At 41.6% G+C, this 19,068-nt stretch overlaps 1 protein-coding gene across 1 annotated transcript in view; it reads right to left on the bottom strand.

Annotated features, from left to right (window-relative positions):
• KCNH5 (potassium voltage-gated channel subfamily H member 5) overlaps positions 1-19,068 on the bottom strand; it is a 170,990-nt gene that overhangs the window by 116,908 nt on the left and 35,014 nt on the right. The window contains exons 5-6 of the mRNA XM_054828084.1: positions 13,417-13,532; positions 9,130-9,522 (exon numbers count right to left, since the gene is read on the bottom strand). Of these exons, the coding sequence (XP_054684059.1) occupies positions 9,130-9,522; positions 13,417-13,532 (509 nt within the window). The remainder of the gene's footprint in view (positions 1-9,129; positions 9,523-13,416; positions 13,533-19,068) is intronic.

Below are 19,068 nucleotides of genomic sequence, written 5' to 3'. Positions count from 1 at the left end.
GAGAGAGGCATGTCAGAAGAGTGAATCACCCAACCCATCTCAGACAGCCAGGGACAGGATGAATCACCTCCTGGAGCTGTCTCTCTTCCCTCCCACTGAATACAAAGAAGCCGAAGCCTATCGCTTACACAGCTTACGAGAGGAGAAATTAAACCTATCCTTAGAAATCTGGATAGCCTGGATCTGGGCAGCATCCAAACTGTATTATGTTATTACAGAGACAGATATTAGGGAGCACTGCCTCACAATGTGAGGCTTATCTTTCTCGGTATGAGTTTGGAGAATAAATGCTATTAATAATAGTAGGCTGAGATTTTCTGCAGATGCAATAGCATGCTTATTTCTTCATTGAACAGCAAATTACTCCACAGAAAGTGATGCTACACTACATTTGGTTCTGATAGGATTTTGCAGAAGTCCCCATTGGCTTGAAGAAGGAATTGAATCAGTTCATAAAAAAAAAAGAATAATCACAAAGTAAACTGGACTGGGGTTCTTGGTCTTAAAAGGGCAAGAGCTAGTAAATTATAAATGATAATGTATTGAACTATAGACAGTAATAAGTGAAGACAATTGAAGTATGAGAGATAGGAGAGTCAGACACTTGGCAGCAGAGGACACCTGGAATGTCCTTAAATCAAAAGGTACAAAATATTCAGAAGTTGTATCTCAAAGAAGGGGGGAAAACTTGTAAATCTGGGCATCAGTTACAAATGTGTAAATATTCACCCAAAGGAAGAAAATAGAAACAGAGAACTGACAATACATAAGAAATAAAAAATTGATTAACAGAAAGCTACACCTTACAGGGTAAAAATAATAGGGATAAAGTGAGAATTTCCAAATGTCAGGTCGAACTTTTCCTTGTAAAGAACATTAAAACAAATCCCCAAAGAGTCTTCACATTCATAAATGAAAAAAGAACAACAAAAGTGATCAAGCTGCAATGAAGTAAAAATAATCCAGGCTTGGGCTAAAAAATAAATTAATTCTTAGCTTTAGTTTTCAAAGGTGATGTTGATGTCTTCCAGAAAAGCTAATGCATCAAGAAGGAAATAAACAGATACATTACCCGAACAAACGTTAAGGGAAAGAGTAATTAGAAACATTGAGATAAATCAAAATGCAATCAGTGCAGCAATAGGTTTGCTAAGCTTAGGTTAGCTGGGATCTAGCCAAGTTTTCCTGATAGCTTTCTCTAATAGCACACCCCATTTTTTAAATAAAAGAAATGCAGCATTTCAGCAATGCAAGGGGTGAGATTATTAGGAAACACAGAGAAAACGGGGACCACAGCTGGGATTGTAAAGTGCCTGAGGAACTTGTGACAAGGATGGCAAAATGGAAACCATGAGGAGCCATACCCTGAACGTGCCTGTATCTCTTTGCGGACTACGCCTGGCCCTGTGTTTCATCAGATGAATCCCCAGCTTAGTACATTTTGAAATACAATCCAAATACTTTATTTAAAGATGCATGGGCAAAACTTTCACTACCTTTCCCTCGCCAGAAGTAATTATACACAAAAAAATTTCACCCAAATGAATCACTCAGCGGATTCCGTAACGTCAAAGTATAGCTCAGCATTTGGTACTGAAGCAGTGAAAAAGGCACATTTTTGTAAACCTTGGGCAATCTTCACCGAGCAGTTGTTACATGATAGCACACAATGTTAAAGAAAACAAAGTGCCTACAGATTGGGGAACAACTGAAACCGTGAGTCTTGCCAAGAGGAGCGGGTGAGCCTGCAGAACGTACCCAGAAGGTACCGCTGCGTGCGGCGCAAGAGGACCTATCGGCTGTTTGAAATGCAACCAGCAAAGCGTTCCCAAAAGAAATTTTTGAGCTTAGCTACTTAAATAGAGCTTAGCCCTAAAATCCCTGGCTAGCTCCTTAATGCTTCTTTACTAGACTTAATGTTAAAATAAATCTTCCAACCTATCTCAGAAATTCTTCTTTTTAGGTAAACAATTAATGTAATAAAGTTGCATAATTACAAATCAACATGCTGGAATGAGAAAAATAAAAAAACCAACAGGTCTGATTTATCACCATTTTAAGAACTGAATTTAGGGTTGCATGCAATTATGTAAATCCACACAGGAGTAAAGGACATTGTTTCTGCACAAGGTATCTAGATCCTGGGTCCAGATACAAGCAGAGCCCACCTAATACTTGACCCCGTACCGCTAGTAGCAATGGGAATAGTGACTGCAGTGAGCACAAAACTGAGTCCTTACAGCAAAATGAAAGCAAGTAGGTTTTCTCATGCGGTCTCTGAAAGCACCTCTAAATTTATTGCTTGAGATTTATCTTTTTTTTCCAGGACGACGGGAGAGATTTTGGGGTTTTCTTCCCCTAACACAAATGTCAATAAGCTATAACACTATAAATAAATTTCTAGTGAATTGTTTTTGGCACAACTATACAATGCAATACATTTCAAACAGTGAATAACTGAGATTACAAAAAGAGGGGCGATTTCAAAATATTTCTTCTAGATTGAAGTTAAGGGGGATGTGGCATCTTGCACTATTTGTTAGTGCATCAGTGTGCCCAGCTGGGGAAAAAAGAGGATGATATCATAAAATCTGATAATTTTCACTTACTTAGGGAAGGTGGATGGAGGATGAAATGGAAGGGAGAGGAAGGTGTGTCATATGGGTTGGGACAGCTTCTGAGCAGGATACTGAACTTAGCACACTGTCTAATGCCAGCAACAAACTACACATTTCCTATACCAATATAGGAATAAAAAGAGAAGAGAATCTGGAGAGTAACCTAAGATGCAATGTTTCTGCAAGTACCTCTGGAACTACATATATCCCTGACGCCAGGGAGCAGATGTAACACCAACCCAGTCTTGAACAAAATAAAGACTCACACCAAATTACAAGGCTGTCTTGCTAGCAAAACTTCGCTAATTCTGATATTAGCCATGCAGGTAGTTTCTCCAAGGCTTTAGCTTGGCTCCATTTTGTGCAGACCAATTGCCCGCCCCTAAGCCTGCGACCCTTTTCCTCCCAGTGACGGCTGTGTACGGCAATCTCAGTTATGTGGGTCCGCGCTGTTCCCATCAGCATTATTTCAGTGAGTGTCTGACCAGATTACTGCATTTGCCTCGTCTCCTTTGTAAGCTTTCCCCTCCTTTGCGATCGAAGGGATCACGCAGGACTCGAAGCTTCCCTTGAAAGTACTCCACACACAATTTGCCCCAATTGGACTCCACATCACTTCATACGGCTCTGACTAAAGATTTGATTTAAATGGCTTGTACCCAACATCTGCTTCCCAGTAACATATACAACACATTAAGAAAAAAGAAAAAAAAAAAAGAAAAAGAAAGGGAAAAAAGACCACCGAGCCATATAACTGAAGTTCAACATGCCATAATCTACACCAGAGCCGTGCAGCACGAGGCTACCAGGTCACATCCATCTCGTGGGACAACCCTGCCTGCCCTCCCACCACCCCCTGCACCGACTCCAGTTCGGGTCCTTCCTTTCACAAGTTGCCCCTCACATCAAGATGACATTCACGTGTGTCCACAGGGGAACATGCAGAAATATCCCAGACCTTGTATAGCATTAAAAAAGCTGATAATTAAATAGCGGCAGAACTTGAATAAAACCTTAGCTCGGATAAAAGCTAAAGAAACGTGGTGCAATTCTGCAACTAAGTGCAATAGGGGTAATAGGGGTGAATATAGTTGACCATCTATTTTATATATATATATTCCCAAGGTGGATACATTTATATTTGGACACTGTAACCAAGCCATTGGATTATTATATTGCTGTTTTCTGCACACTACAGCAGGATGATAGTATTCTTCATATTTAATTGCCTTCCGACCGCATAACAAAGGGGAAGATGCCAGGTCCCAGGCCTAGTGCGCCTGTCCTTGCGCTGCTAGGAGTCTTCATCATTGTTTAACGCATGTCTGGGATTTAGTTCTGGGAATTATTTTCTCCATGTCAGCCACCTAGATTTAAGAAAGGTAGCTAGCCGTAGACTTTATTTCAGAGCCAAAGCCACATTCTTGGAACACACCGATTTATCTTCACCTTGCATATGCCACTCAGACTGGGGTCCATAAACCCTTCTTCAAATATCTCCCAAAAAGGGAATGTTTGCAGTAAAGCACTGCAGATGTGAATATGGCTAAACCAGTTGTATCAGCTTTTATTTGCTTTCAATTTACAGACATTGCTATTTTAGTTGCTATTAATCACAGAGATGCAAAGAAGTTTCTGCCACTGCTGAAATAGATCGATAATAGTAATTAAAAGAAGATTACAATTACAAGGATTCCATGCCTTAATATGCACAGATCACTAAATTTTAAAGGCCGTTGGGTCATGTAGTCTTACATTATTAAACAACAGGCATAGATCTTCAGAGTTTTAGGTCATTTAAATTTGTCTGCTTTCACTTCCAACCATTGGCTCATGAAAACTAATTTTGGCAGAAAGGATGATCTCTGATACAACTCATTTGAAAACCATCTATACGGCTATCTGCACCTACCATCCGGACATCTGGTCCCATTCTTCGCAGTATGTGCCATGTCATTTTAGGGTCATGTTTCTGGCAGAGTTGAGATCAAGGTTCTAGGATCTGTTTCATTACAAACTCAGAAATTCATGAATCTCAGTGAAAATTCACAGAAAAGGGGAAAAAAAAAAGACACCAATATTTTTCCAAATAGCAAAGGGGTTTTTTTCAGCTGTATTTAACACTTAATTTGTGGAAGCGTTTTCCATTTGGCCAAAAGCTTGTCCATCCACCCAGATGGGAATATTTACTCTATATACTAATTTACAGGGGCTCAAATGCATCCCTCAGCAGTGCTGTCTCAACATGCCTACATCTGAGTGTGGGTACCCGAGGTCCTTCCAGCTCCGGGTGCTCTCCCCGTCGCACGGCTCCATGAGGGGACAAGAGCCAAGCACCTGCACAACATCCTGGGTTCCCTGGGATGTAAATCCATGCATTTGGTCCCAAAGGGAGTTGTAGCATGGTTTGACCCTATCTGAAGAAGCAATGGGATCAGTGTCCTCAGGCACACTGTAAACCCATCTGCTGACAATTTCAGCACAGCGTGACTCTGATAATTGTGATTTCTATGGAATCGATGGTTACCCACACTATAAACACCCTTTTGGTATCCCAGACTGACAGAGGTTGGATATTTATCTCTCTCTAGGAGGCAGAATACATATAAAGGCTAAGTCTCAAGGTAACATAATTCTCTAGCTACAAAAGTAGGGAGTCATGATTTTAGAAATGTAAGTGACAGCACATACACCGATGCAAAGAGTTGTTACATACAGCTAAGTACTCAGGAAAAAAATTAGAATTGCTGCAAGTGACATGTAACTCCAAGACAAAAATCAAATTTCCAGTCGCTGCATACTTCACAGCCTAATAACAATAGGAACTTCATGTGACCAAAATCTTTGGATCCAAACACCATATCCCCTATTGCTCCAAACTTTTTTCCTTTATTTTTTAATTAAAAAAAAAAAAAACAAAAAACAGACAAGCAGACAGACAGACATGCACTGTTGGACTAAATCTGAAGTTTTGAGAATTTTTGTACTTTAAAAAAAAAAAAATCAGCCTAGTTTCAGAGACTCTGAGCACACACCCTCCATTCTGGTTCATACCTTGAAAACTGGCTGGATTCCACAGTATGTTTTACAGTGTCCCTTCTCAGATTTCTATATATGAAAGGTTTTCTGTATGGCCTTGGCTTAGACAGAACGTGTTTCAGTGCAAGTAATGTTTCTCAATTAGAAAAGATGCCATGCATTTTTCTGATTTCCAGGACTATCATCCTACCAATTTTCTTAAATAAAGTACGTATCCCACTAAGGATTCCACTTTCCTCTCTCAGCTCATTTTTCTCCAGCCTATTTTACCTTGTTTTTCTACCCTTTTAATACCACTTAGCCACTTAATTCCTCATCCATCACATCAATTTAGATCACTCTATGCTGTGCAAGGTATCTCTCTCTCATTATCTTACCTTTCCCCCTCCTTGTCAAACATCCAAATCCCCCTGAGCAGACTGTAACAGCCTGGCTCTCTAACTCCAGGCATAGAAACCTACACCTCTAATTCTGCCTCAAATCATCTTAATCCCTCCCAATTCTCAATTTGTGTGTCATAATCCTTTTCCTTCTACTGAGGCTCTACATCCACTCAACAACAAAATAACTTTGATTTGTGGTCATGTTTGCCTCAGGTGGGAATTTCACAAGACTCCAGCCTTGGCCTAATGTTGCCCATGATGGAAATAACACCGTTCCTACTCCAGCCAAGACAGACTGCATTCGAAGAAGTCCAACCCTCAATAAGAAAACTCACACTTCCTTTTTTCAAACTCCTTTTTTTAATCTTTCGATTTATTTCCTTAATTCTGACACGCTGAAATAGCACTCAAGTGCATAAGGCATCTCATACAATGACTCAGCAGCCTCTGCACGAGAACCTTCAAGCACATAGAGTAGCCTACATCTACAATGGAGAGACACAAACCTAAACTTCCTTGGCTGTACCCTATGTAGCCTACCTCTCATACGCATGAGACACTTGCCCACAGGGAGGAAAAGAAACTGCCTGGAATGGTGTGCGTCCCCTGTTCATCTAGGCCCTTAACAACTACCATGCTTTATGTGGAAAAAGAAGGGATGGAGGTGGGACACACAAGGGAAATTTGGGAAGTCATCTTTCACTCAGCTGGCTTTTAGGGCTATTCACTCTGATTTGGGTCCATCCTTCGCCACCATACCAAGAACTCAAAGACCACCAGGACCTGCCCTTAAGGTCTTCACCACTAAGCTCTGATTTTCTGTTATGCCACAATCACCAACTTTAATGCTAAAAACAAATGCTGTTATCCAACACCCAGTGCCAAGAGAAAGAGCTAAAACCTACCAGAATCAAGAGCTAAAAGAACTCTTCTCTCTCATGCTTGCCTTAAAGAGGAAACACTCACCTTCTAATGAGAAATACTCTCCTTTTAATCAGAGTATTTCTTCCACATTAATCTTATTGTTTTACTTATTCTTTACCTATGAACAGTGTTCGAGCACACTGCTGCTAGTGGGCCAAAAAGTTAAATCTCAGCAAAAAAATACCAGTCAAAATAAACGTTAAAAGGCAAATGAAGATAAAGAGCATTAATAACTACAACCACCCAGAGCACACTGACCAGGCTCAAAAGACTTAAATGCCACAAATGAAGACATATCACACACACACACACACAAAAACAAACCACACAACCCTCCTCTGGAAGACAGAGAGAAAAGGGAAAGTGTAGACCCAAGGAGGAAGGACTGACTGTTTACATACCTGTTTTCAAAAATCACTTCAATTCTTTTCAGGCACTAGGGAAAAGTGGAGTTGGAGGGGTTTGAAATCAAGTACATAAGCAGTTATACTCCAAGGTCTGCTGGAGGCTCCAGGGCCATAACACACCATTTCATGAGAAAGAAATGTTACTATTGGTTCTCTTATTAAAAAGGAATTGATATTTCATTTGTTTGAATGTAAATGATAGCAGGATCACTGGAGCTCACGATACCTTGTTATTACATTTGAGTTAAAGTTTGCCACTTTAAGCGTGCCTCGTTTATAATGCACTATGCCAACGATTCTCTTCACTGTCAGAAATATTGCAGATGGTTTATTTCCTATCTATATGTTAGGGAAAGAGGTTAAGCTCAGCATTTAAATCTGTACTGCTTGGGCACAGAAATCTTCTGTTTGTTTTACATATTAAAGCACGAAAATCTGGAGGTAACGCTGCATTTTTATAAAAATCAGGTTCCTCTTAGTCTGAAATTGCTTATCTTAAAAAGCTGTATTATATTTACAACCTTGATAATACCACCTCCTTACACAGCCTGACTGTACAACCTGCTTCCAGACGGGCAGCCCTCATATGATCTTGAATTTAAGCTGCAAGTATTATCACTTCTGTCATATTTGCTATAAATAAAATGGAACAATGTCAAAAGATGGTACTCAGCACAGAGACAGGGACGGAATTTTAAAGGAGCTCTACAAAATCTGCACCAAAGTCTGCATTAAAAAATAAGAATGTAGATTTTATATAGTGAGGATGTATAACTGCAGAATTTGAGAATAAAAAAAAAAACAAAACCCACAACCAACCTTCAAACATGTTCTAAGGAAAAACTGTTAAAATGTTAAAAAATGAACAGAGGCTTCTTCAGCTGTTTATGGCCCTAAAGATAAAAGGCTCTAGAGAAAAATTGAAACAAGTCCTAATGCCTTTATAGTTGCATTTTAATAACGAATTTTCTCTACACTGACTTGTGCATGCATTATTTGTCGTAGTTATTGCTTGTTTTCTCTATTATCTTAGGCTGCAAGCTCGATTTTGTAAATGTTAATGCATTTAGGAGTTAAAAAGCTTTAATTCAGCATCCGTTTAAGATATTTATGTTTTCTCTCCTCAAACAGTTTCTAAAATTCCAGCAGTAGCTCAAGAACTGTTTAAAAAATGGAGATAAATCTCCCTCTCAATCAGACATTTACAAAGACATCACAAAAAGAAAGAAAATTTCATGGTTCAAAAAGTAATCCTAGGGCAGGATTTTAAAAATGCTCATTCAGAGGCATTCTCTACTTTCATATAAGTCCGTGGCAAATTTGCCACCAGCTTCAGCCAGAGCAGATACAGAGATTTGATTATTTACGTCAAGCCATATTAGTCTGCCCTGCAATGGATTAGGACTGCTTAAAGGCCATCACTGGGTCTGAGCTGAGAAGGGATGCTGTGGCAGGGGGACATCCCAACTGCTCCAGCCCATTTTGATATGGACATGCAACGATGCTTTTGGATGACAAGCAAGTGATTCTAAAAGCTGCATCCGTTACCGTGCACATCCACGCATGGCACTGAAATCGTAAGACACCTCTTCTCCAACACAGAAATGCTGCGTAGGTAAAGCCCAGCAGCTTAAAACCATCGCTGTGTATTTGCACAGAGCTTCAATTGCCTCTTATTGCTGCCAGATGCCTGGGAGCATGCTCCTAAATTAATTCCTAATTAAAACAATCCTTTTGAGGCGGACTACAATCACTTACCTCATCCACATTCTCAAAGGCATTGATGATGTCATACGGTAAACAGGACAGAAGATCAATCACAAACCACGTTTTCAGGTAGTTCATCCTTATGAGTTTGGGATCAGATATAACCTCTCCACCAGGGCCAACAAAGGTCGTGTGAAAGTTCAAAACAATGTCAACCAGAAAAATAACGTCCACAACACTGTCCAGCACGAGCCAGGCAATGTTGTTCTGTTTTGTCTTGAAAGAGACATTATATGGAACCATAATTGCTGTGTAGAAGGTTAGAATTAAGATGACCCAGTCCCAAGTGGTCTTAAAAGCACAATAGTGTAGTATAATGTGTGGTGGAGTCTTTGGAGCTTCTTGCTTGTACTGAGGAAGAATATCAGATCCCAGCTGGAGAACCTGTAAAAGACAGAAAAGCAAATGTTACAGTTTTCAACTAATATGATCCAATAAGGGGTCTTACGGATTTCTGGAAGGAGCAGCACAAAGACAGGACTGTGGTCACTGGACATTGCAAGTCAACCCGCAGTTTCTAAATTATCTGATTTATTAAGAATGTGTAGAGGCAGCTATCACTCGATGAATGGGAGCAGCATAGCATCTAAGGATATTCTTGCAAAAAGGGATGTCTTGGCAGATGGGCTGACGGAAAACCATGCCAATAGCAAGGGCAGAGAGGCTCCACAAACAGGTTGTGGGTACTGCCACACCAGCTTATGCTCTGCAGTTATGAACATGAGTATTCATTCATATTCAGAAGCGTTACAAGACTAATCCTTCATGCCTGACCTCTTTTTTAAACCACTGTTGAGCCAGAACAATACCCTACGAAAGGTAAACCAGACTTCAGCCTTGCTGGCTGGCCGCCTCCTAAAATGAAGCACTGTGTGCACAATTTGTGCCCTTACACCCCGGCAATATCATGCTTCCTTCTCATTTTCTTCAAAAAGTTGTTGCTCTTACAAGCTCAGTATCACTAGTGGGTCCTCTTCTATTTCTTGTAATTACTTTTCTTTTCTTGTTTGCATATGACTATAATCTCCTGTGCGCACGCTTTTGTAAAACATGGAACTGGAAACATTGCAAAGGAACCAAGCAAAATTCACTTAAGACATTCATACCAGCTAATCTAATTACCTCTTATCTCAGTCCAACATAAGAAAAAAAGCACAAAGGAATGCACAATGTGGCAATATATTGCACTGACAACTGAAAGATTCATGTGTATTTTGGAACTAGTATCACCTTTTTCATTTGGGGATCTCAAGTCTGTATGCGATAAAATAAATAATTCCAGCAACTTTGAAACTCATTTCAGCCCTACACCTGTCCCATGCTGGAGCTGATGCACCATATTTCCAGGGACAGTTGGATTGCAAATACAGTCCCATATGTGTAAAAATGATCAAACACAGGGTGCTTCCTTGATGAAGAGGAGTAAATGGCTCTGAATAAACAGCTCAACAACTAAGAATATGAAATCAAGTAGCACAGATACAGATTTTCCATTAATTCTTTGCAGTCTTATTTTTAAGATGAGAAAGCTGTCACCGAGATCAGACAGCAAAAGTCTGGCTCTACTGAAAATCTGTTCTTTGGAAATCACCAAGGGATGACAGCAGCAGCCTCTCTCACTCTGTGTTGGAGGATGTGGCTGCCCAACGTGTCTAATCTGGCCCAATGTCAGGCTGTAACCTGATGGGATGCAAACCTGCTCCTGCCTACCTGTTCCCATCCTCCCTGAGGTCAGATTTAGCAATCACGACATGTAAGGAAAGTCCATTAAACTGATATGATGAAAAACTAACTTATTGTTACATTAGTTAGCCATTGGTTTTCTACAGAGTCAGTTGAGTTGCACAAATTTATCCTGTTGCCAGAAAACCACCAGATCCACTACACAGGCAGCAGTGAGAGAGCAACAGAGACCTCCAGGAGACCACGGCTGCTCCCTTTGCCAACAGCCTCATACCACACCAGCTTCAGTGTAACACAAAGCCACGTGTTGAGCTCCAACTGAACAGCAACGCACACTGAGCAGCGTGGTCCCAATGGCACTCGTCGAAGACCCTCAAAAATGCCAAAGCCCCGGTGAGACCCATAAAAACATCAACCTCCAGGTGTCCCTTCTCCAGTGACCAGGACAAGACTCACTACAGCACTCCTATAACCACCCCATGGGCATGGTTCAGCTGGCCACTGCGGCACACTGAACCCGCTGGTGGATCCGTGGGTCCTTCCCTGGAATAAAAGCAACGATCGATACAGTCATTTTTTCACAGCAGCCTTTGTGCAACTCCATGACACTTCTTTCAATGCCAAAATTGTCCCCTGTGTTTAACACATCATTTTGGCTTTGACTTATAATCTGGTCATTATCTCCAGTTATCGCTTTGGACTCATCTGTGGTCACCACTTTATTGTCATGATAAATCAGGACTGAGATTTCTTTCCTTGGTTTCTCCAGACCTATTTGTTCCCTGCCTTGTTCACTGGGGCAGGAGCTGGGAACGGCCTCACTGTAGCGGGAATAATAAGCTACTTAGGGCTCAAGCTGAATGCGATGAACATATGCTTGACAGTTCTCTGTGCCTCTGGTGGTGGAACGCTTAGGAGTTCCCATGATACTGTAAAAACATAATTATTATTCTTAACATAATATCATGCTGAGTTTGACATGGTGAGTGGGTTGCAAGTGGCTGTGGAGACCACTGAACTATAATGATTATTTCTTTCATGCTGCATGAATTTTTAATTTTAAACCACTAAAGAATACACAATATCTTGTTAGTCAGCTGCATTCACCACAGACTCTCTGAATTATTCTTGTATACGACTAATGAAAATGGCTGATAACTGTTTAGCCTGATAAAGGTGGGCAGTACGTTCTGCAAGGGATGAGCTGTGATGGTAACGCCCCTCCTCAGACACAGAAGTATGGAAAATGGGGCCTGTACAGCGATGCTGTACCTCCTTTCAGACTGCATTCCTCACAGCACTTTGGCTACAAAGCATTTTGCAGCTCTAAACGACTTGTAAGAGAGGAGATCGCACACTCTCCAAGCAACCTCCTCCTGAATACAACCTTCTCCCTTACATGAGCTTTTCCTACTGCCTGATCTAAATCTTCCTTGCTCTGACCTAATGCCATTATTTTTCTCTAGCTATATCTGTCCTGGTGAACAATTTCCTCCCTCATTCTATGCAACTGCTTTAGTCGTATTTGAATATTGTTACCATATCTTTTCCAGTCTTCCCTTCTCTAGACTAAACCAATAATGGATATAACTGGATTTAAAGAACACTGAAATGTCATTAATTAGAAAAGCAAGATGTGAGAGTAACTCAGCAGTCATCCAAGCTATTGGTATGGGATAATTCAAGGGAAAACATCACACTGCCAACACCTGAAAACTGGGGGTTTCCATTCTGATTTTAATTTCAGCAGAGTTTTTATTAGCAAAGTCCACTAAAACCAGAAAGGGAACAAAAACCAACCACATTTAAAGCTGCTACCAGTTCTTAGCATCAAGCCCAGGACAAGTTCTCTGGCACAAGGTGGCTAGGGCTGTTATTTTCATCAGGCCATATATTTTGACCATACATTTTTGACCCATATTTTTTTCATTACCAATGGACATGAAGATGAAAGCAGTACCTCTGTTTCATCAGTTAACCTGAAGGTATTCACTTGTTGCACCATCTGCACTGTTAAGGAGATGTTTGCAACCTGCCAAAGAGTTCATTTCATCAGTTCTGAAGTAAAAAAAAAAACGATGAGCAAAATAGTGCAGGAATGACTTTGCAAGAAAGTCGAGATTAAGGTATATATGTAGTCAGTGTGCCTGTACAACCCCAGGGACCCAGACAGGGATACTTCCAAAGAGGTTTCTCAAACAATCCCACTTCCCTGGGAGAGTAAGCGACCATCCACAGGGCTCAAGGACATCAAGTCTGGTTCCATGTCGCTGTGAGGCAGCACGTAGAGGAGCACGCTGTGCACCCCAAGTTAAGCAACAACCAGCAAACTGAGAACTGCATGCACAGAAATAGGACCACGTCAGTAAAAGTGACCTATGGAGACTGTGTTCATGACTGAACGAGCATGACGTGTCCCAGAAACGTGGGCCTGGCACGTAGTGCTGCTTTAGGATGAGCAGAGGTTGAAAAAACATCAGTTGGGAAATATTTTCCTCTAAAAATATTATTTATTAATGGAAATTAAGGTTTTCCCCCCTACCCCCATCTCTTCCTGCCTTACGAAGGGAGCAGGCTGGTGTCTGTCCCACTTACTTCAGCTAACCGGGAGTGTTTGTGCACCACCTCAGCCTTGTTCATCGGCGTTAGCTGCTGCAGTACGCTCCGGCTGTTCGTCAGGGCCCGCGTCAACCGAGCAAACTTTGTCCAACCTGCGGGAAAGAAGGAAATCATGTCAGAAGTACTCAGACCTCATTCATCGCTAGTAAATCTCCTTCGCGTTCGCTGATATGAAGTCTCAGACTTGAATAGTTTCTCTAAATTGCTGCACAGAACAGCTTCAGGCTCCAGGCTTAAAGACCTTGCAAAAGAGGAAAAATACCACTCCTTTAAGCCAACCACGAGTAAATCTGAATAAAATCGAAATGCTCTGGCTCGTTCCTTCTTCTGCCTTTTGCAGACATTGTGTTAGAGGGATCACATTGTGCTTTCAGCCTTCTGGGGAGTTACTCTGGTGCTGAAATCTAATGCTAAGCCACTGAAGTTAATGCAAAGGCTTCCCAAGTCTGCAAATCCTGCTGAAGTAAAATCCTCCTCAGTTACAGAAAGGCTCCTGCTGATTCAGGGCCGCTGCAGCAGCCCCAAAAGTCTGATCCTTAAGTCTTTACTGTTTCTCACCCCAACTAGACTCCAGAGACAAACCCAAAACTTCTAAAAAAAAAGAAAATAAATCAGCAAAATTCAAAGCTGCATCAACAGCAATGCTTCAGACTTTAAAAAAAAAAATCATTAAGACTTTAAAGATAGATTAAGCACTCGATTTTAAACAGCATTAAGAAATACATTTAGCTGTTAAACTAATGATAAACAGCTGCCTTAACGGTAGCTTGAGACCCACACACTGGGCTGCTCCTGGGGAATTTTTTCTGCAGCGCTCAAAAAGGAGCAATCAGAGTTTGTTACTGACAGCAGCGCCGACCCAGGAACGTGTCATCAAGTCATTCCTGCCAGAAAAACACCCAAACGTGACAGCTGGCGTGGATGCGGCACTGGATGAGGTAAATCGGTGGTAGCAAAGAAAATGCCAGGGGTTTCAGTAATGTAGTACCTCGGTGTTAAGCAGGAAAATTGAAAATCCAAATATCTGCAGGAAGGAACTGCCTCCCAAAAAGCACTGAAGGGGATGCTCAACATCCCGTTTAGCCAGGTATAACCTGATATTTTACTGCACAGGTGTGTATAAAATATCAAACAAGTTATGGACAGGAAACAGTTACTTTTATTTAACTTGAATGCTGAGTGGATGAAAATTGGGGGAAATGTCAAATCTGAGAAAGGAAACACAACATTTCTATGTTAGCTGGGTTTATTTTTAAACGCCTGTTGTCTGATAGGAGCCAGGGACTTGGAAAATTAGGGGAAGCCCTGGGGTAGATAAAATGAAGAGCAGAGAACAGACAGGACAATAAAACTTCAAGAAAAAAATAATTTACAGTTTGGCTTTGCAATTTACCACATATAGATCACATTCACGCAAATATAAATCTATTATTCATCATTTAGCAACCAGAACAGATCTAAATATTGTGATACACCACCAGCACAGCACAGACCATTTGTTTCTGGCTATTTATATACGACCTAAAAAATGCACATAAAAAATGCACTGGGAAAAGGTAAAAAATAGAAGTATTTTATCAACTTTTCAAATCTAAACCTTAAATGTGAACTTCAGACATGCCTCATGCCTCTGAAGCTTACAGAGATATTCAATTAGGAACATGCACTTTCTGTATTAAACAAGGTCAAGAGACACTACAGCGATCTGAGTATGAACTAGTAATTTCTAGAAAAAAAAAATCTTGTGGCTTTCTTTTTCCTAATTGTCTATAAAACTGTGGTAGGGAGACAGCTTGAAGACAAGAGTCAGAACTGTTCTTTATCTTTCTTAGCCAGTGATTTCAAAGAGCAAGCGAGCATGGCAGCAGCGTCCTGACAGCTCTGCCCCGACATTTCTCGTAACTGCTGGAGGCCACAGTGCGTCCAGCCGACTGCTTTCGGCACGCTGCAACCACGCTGCCAGAACCAAAGAAAAAGAGCAGTTTTCTTCTGGGAAGTGGTCACCCACCTCCAGACCCTGTGCGGGTACCTACACACACATGCGCACACACAATGTCCTCTTCCCTGTGGTCCACGGGGATGGGTTTGGGCCAGTCCCCAAGCTTTAGTTTGTCACCCTGCCCCACAGAGCTGATAACAGAGTGACAGAAAGGTGCTCAGCAAAGCCAAAACCACCACAGCCAAACTGCTGGATTCAGTCCCAAATGCCCTCATTTGTCTCAGCTTTCTCAGCTACTCCAACTCTGACAGGAATCTCATGAAGTTCAACAAGGACAAGTGTAAAGTCCTGTACCTAAGGAGGTACAACCCCATGCACCAGTATGTGCTGGGGACCAACCAGCTGGCAGAAAAGGACCTGGGGGTCCTGGTGGACCAGGTTGAACATGAGACAGCAATGCGTCTGTGCTGCAAGGAAGGTGAACGGTATACTTGGCTCCATTAGACAAAGTATTGCCAGTAGGTTAAGGGAGGTGATCCTTCCCCTCTACTGAGCACTGGTGAGGGCACACCTGGAGTGCTGTGTCCAGCACTGGGCTACCTGGTACAAGAGAGACATGGACACACTGAAGAGAGTCCAACAAAGGGCCATGAAGATGATTAAGGGACCAGAGCATTTCTCCTCTGAGGAAAGGCTGAGAGAGTTGGGATTGTTTAGCCTGGAGAAGAGAAGGCTTGGGGGGAGAGGGGGTGGATCTTATTAATGTGTATAAATACAATACATGAAGGGAGGATATAAAGAGGATGGAGCCAGGTTCTTTCCAGTGGTGCCAGTGACAGGACCAGAGGCGATGGGCACAAAATGAAAAACAGAAGGTTCTATCTGAACATCAGGAAACATCTTTTTACTGTGATGGTGACCGAGCACTGGCACAAGTTGCCCAGAGATGTTGTTGAGTCTTTATCCTTGGAGATACTCAAATGCCACATGGACCTGGTCCTGGGCAACCTGCTGTAGGGGGCCCTGCTTGAGCAGGGGTGTTGGACAAGATGACCTCCAGAGGTCCCTTCCAACCTCAACCATTCTGTAACCTTTCTGAGGGTTGATAGCTGATGATTCAAGCTTTACTTTATTTTCTGAGGTTTAGAGCATTGATCTGTACAGTGATTAGATGAGGATTTGGAGAAGAGTCAGGGGCTGACAACGATTGGAGATGGCTTCATGTACTCTAGCAATTCTTTCCCAAGGTGCTTCACAGGCTGAGATATCCCACTCACAAAAATATGGGGTTTAAAAATGGCTCTCTGATAAAAGCAAAACTGGTAAGAAATCCCTTGTCATCGGCTTAGGTAAGAAAAGCATCTGTTCTGCATTAACCGCAAATACAGAAAGTCTGGGGAAGTTGGGGAAGATGTACCACAAGGAGCTGGAGGAGTAAGACACATATGAAACAACAGCAATCCTTTTGTTGTAAAAATAAAAAGAAAGGAAGAACTATGGCTTTTTCAAATACTCCTTTTCCACTTTGGTGAGATCATCAATGTCATGTGAAAGAAAGAAGCCACATATTTTAGCATCCAGGGTTACCACTCTGCTCATCTGGTTTGACCTTGTCTTTTCACAGGGCAAACCATTTCATCGTGTCCTTTCTCCACTAAGGCAAAAGCTTTGCTTTGTGCTAGAGCAGACCTTTTGCAAAAACTCTTCCAGCCTCATTTAGACACTTCACATTTTCACATTTCTTTCAGCCCTGTGAAGCCCATGATTCTCGATGTTGGAAGTGCAGAATATGCTAACACGATTTTTTTTCTAATTCAGCACAAAGTCCAGCATTATTCTACCTGCTCTGATCCATCCATCTGCAATAGTGTGAAAAAGTACCAACTTCTTTTGTTTCCTATTTACAACCCAAGAGAATTAAAAACATAGCAACAGCAAATGCTGGGGTATGAGTGGGAAGGTGAAAATGTATACAGGCTGCCTCGCGTCTGAAATAATCTGTACAGGGTACATTTCTCTGTTTCTTGACCTTGTTGTAGACTGGATAAGTTCAGAAATATATTTAAAACCAATGTGTATGTTTAAATAGACCAGGCAAAATTTGCATAGCTGCCTACTGCTGTCAATGTTTCTTCAAACAATTCTCTCCTTTCTCTTCCTCTACAGACACAAGACTTGAAAAGAATGATAATTTTATCCCATGTATTAGTGACCGCCTGTCCTCACAGATATTTTCAGTCTGGAAGGAGTAAAGGGGTGACACAAATAGCAGGTGCAAGAAGAAAAAAAAGCTACTCGTGAGAAAAAGCAACACTTCTGATGCTCTCTTCAGCTCAGCTGGATTATGTCTTTCTTCCACAGCACCACTTGAAAAATAATACCCTGAACTTCACCACTGCACTCAAATTCTTAGGAACAAAGGCAGCAGCATCAGATCACACCAGCAGTTGCTTCTCCTTATAAGAAGTTAAACTGGGTATTTCAGAGGAAGATGTTAACTACCTCACATGGAAAATTCTGGAATAACATACACATAAAATGATTGTTTTCCTTGGTTCTCTTTAATTAATTTCTGATTCACAGACAAAACCAGAAGAATTTGTACCCCTGCTTTAAAAAAAAAAAATCTTCATGGTCTGGATTCATTCTCATGATGCAAAACAAGGGTCTGTTCTTAAACAGAAGCCTAGTAAAATACTGCCCTGTTCCTATCCATTACTCAAACTAAAATTTTTGCGTTCTGAAGAAACTGAAAATGCAGGTTTAACAATTCCATACAATTACGAAAACTGGACATGAAGGCGGCAAGCACGCTGACAGACATGAACTAAACTAGTCTCTGCACTGGCCCAGCTGTAATGCTGTCCTTCCAAGCACACAACTTTCTTCTTCCTCCATGTGTTTTAGTCACAATTAAATACTTTGCATCTACAAAATATTCTCCATGTCTCTTGCTCTAATTAGGACTGCCAATTTGACAGCCCTCAGACTGTGGGGCTGAGCCAGGGGTGACTTGGTGGCATACTTCACACAACATCTGAGCCAAAGGTTTTTCTGAAGAGAAAGGAGCACTAAATTAATTAAATAAATATATAAATTGGTATTTCTTTCAAACCTTAGCTGCTACAACACGAGTTGAAGCTGTTAACATTGTGCCAGGAAGCCTGAGGGAGTGCAGGAGCATGGAAGGGAGACAGGCAACAGTCAAGTGAAGCAGACAGAGCACCCAAACATCTCCTCAGAGAGGGAAAAGCTTTCCAGACAGGTCTAAGATGCTTGCTCAGCCACTGTCTAGATTCATACACCACCACAGAAATGCTGTGGTGTCTACAGGGGAAACAGAATTTGCAGCTTAGAACTTGATCCTATCATCCCTCCACTATCAGAAAGTGCAAACTGTCCTACCTGAAACCTCTGAAACCTCGCTATAGCATGTGCCTTTCCATCAGCTACTACTCCAACAAGAGTAGTAATTATGCCCACACATCTTTCTTCCTGAGATCCTGAATCAATCGCTGTGTTTTACACCAGACAGCTGGGATGGGAACAGCTCTGTGGGAGCTGCTCTGCTAACAGCTCCACTCCACCGCCGCACTCGCTGCTTACTCTGTGTTCAGGGACCTTCTGCAAACCGCACTCTTGCACTGCCATAGGGACATCTCTCCCTGCCCTTCTGGTCACCAATCTCC

The sequence above is a fragment of the Grus americana genome, chromosome 5 (assembly GCF_028858705.1).
Source record: "Grus americana isolate bGruAme1 chromosome 5, bGruAme1.mat, whole genome shotgun sequence".
Taxonomy (NCBI): Eukaryota; Metazoa; Chordata; class Aves; order Gruiformes; family Gruidae; genus Grus; species Grus americana.
The sequence above is the reverse complement of the archived record's forward strand: the minus strand, read 5'-3'. Positions and strand labels throughout refer to the sequence as shown.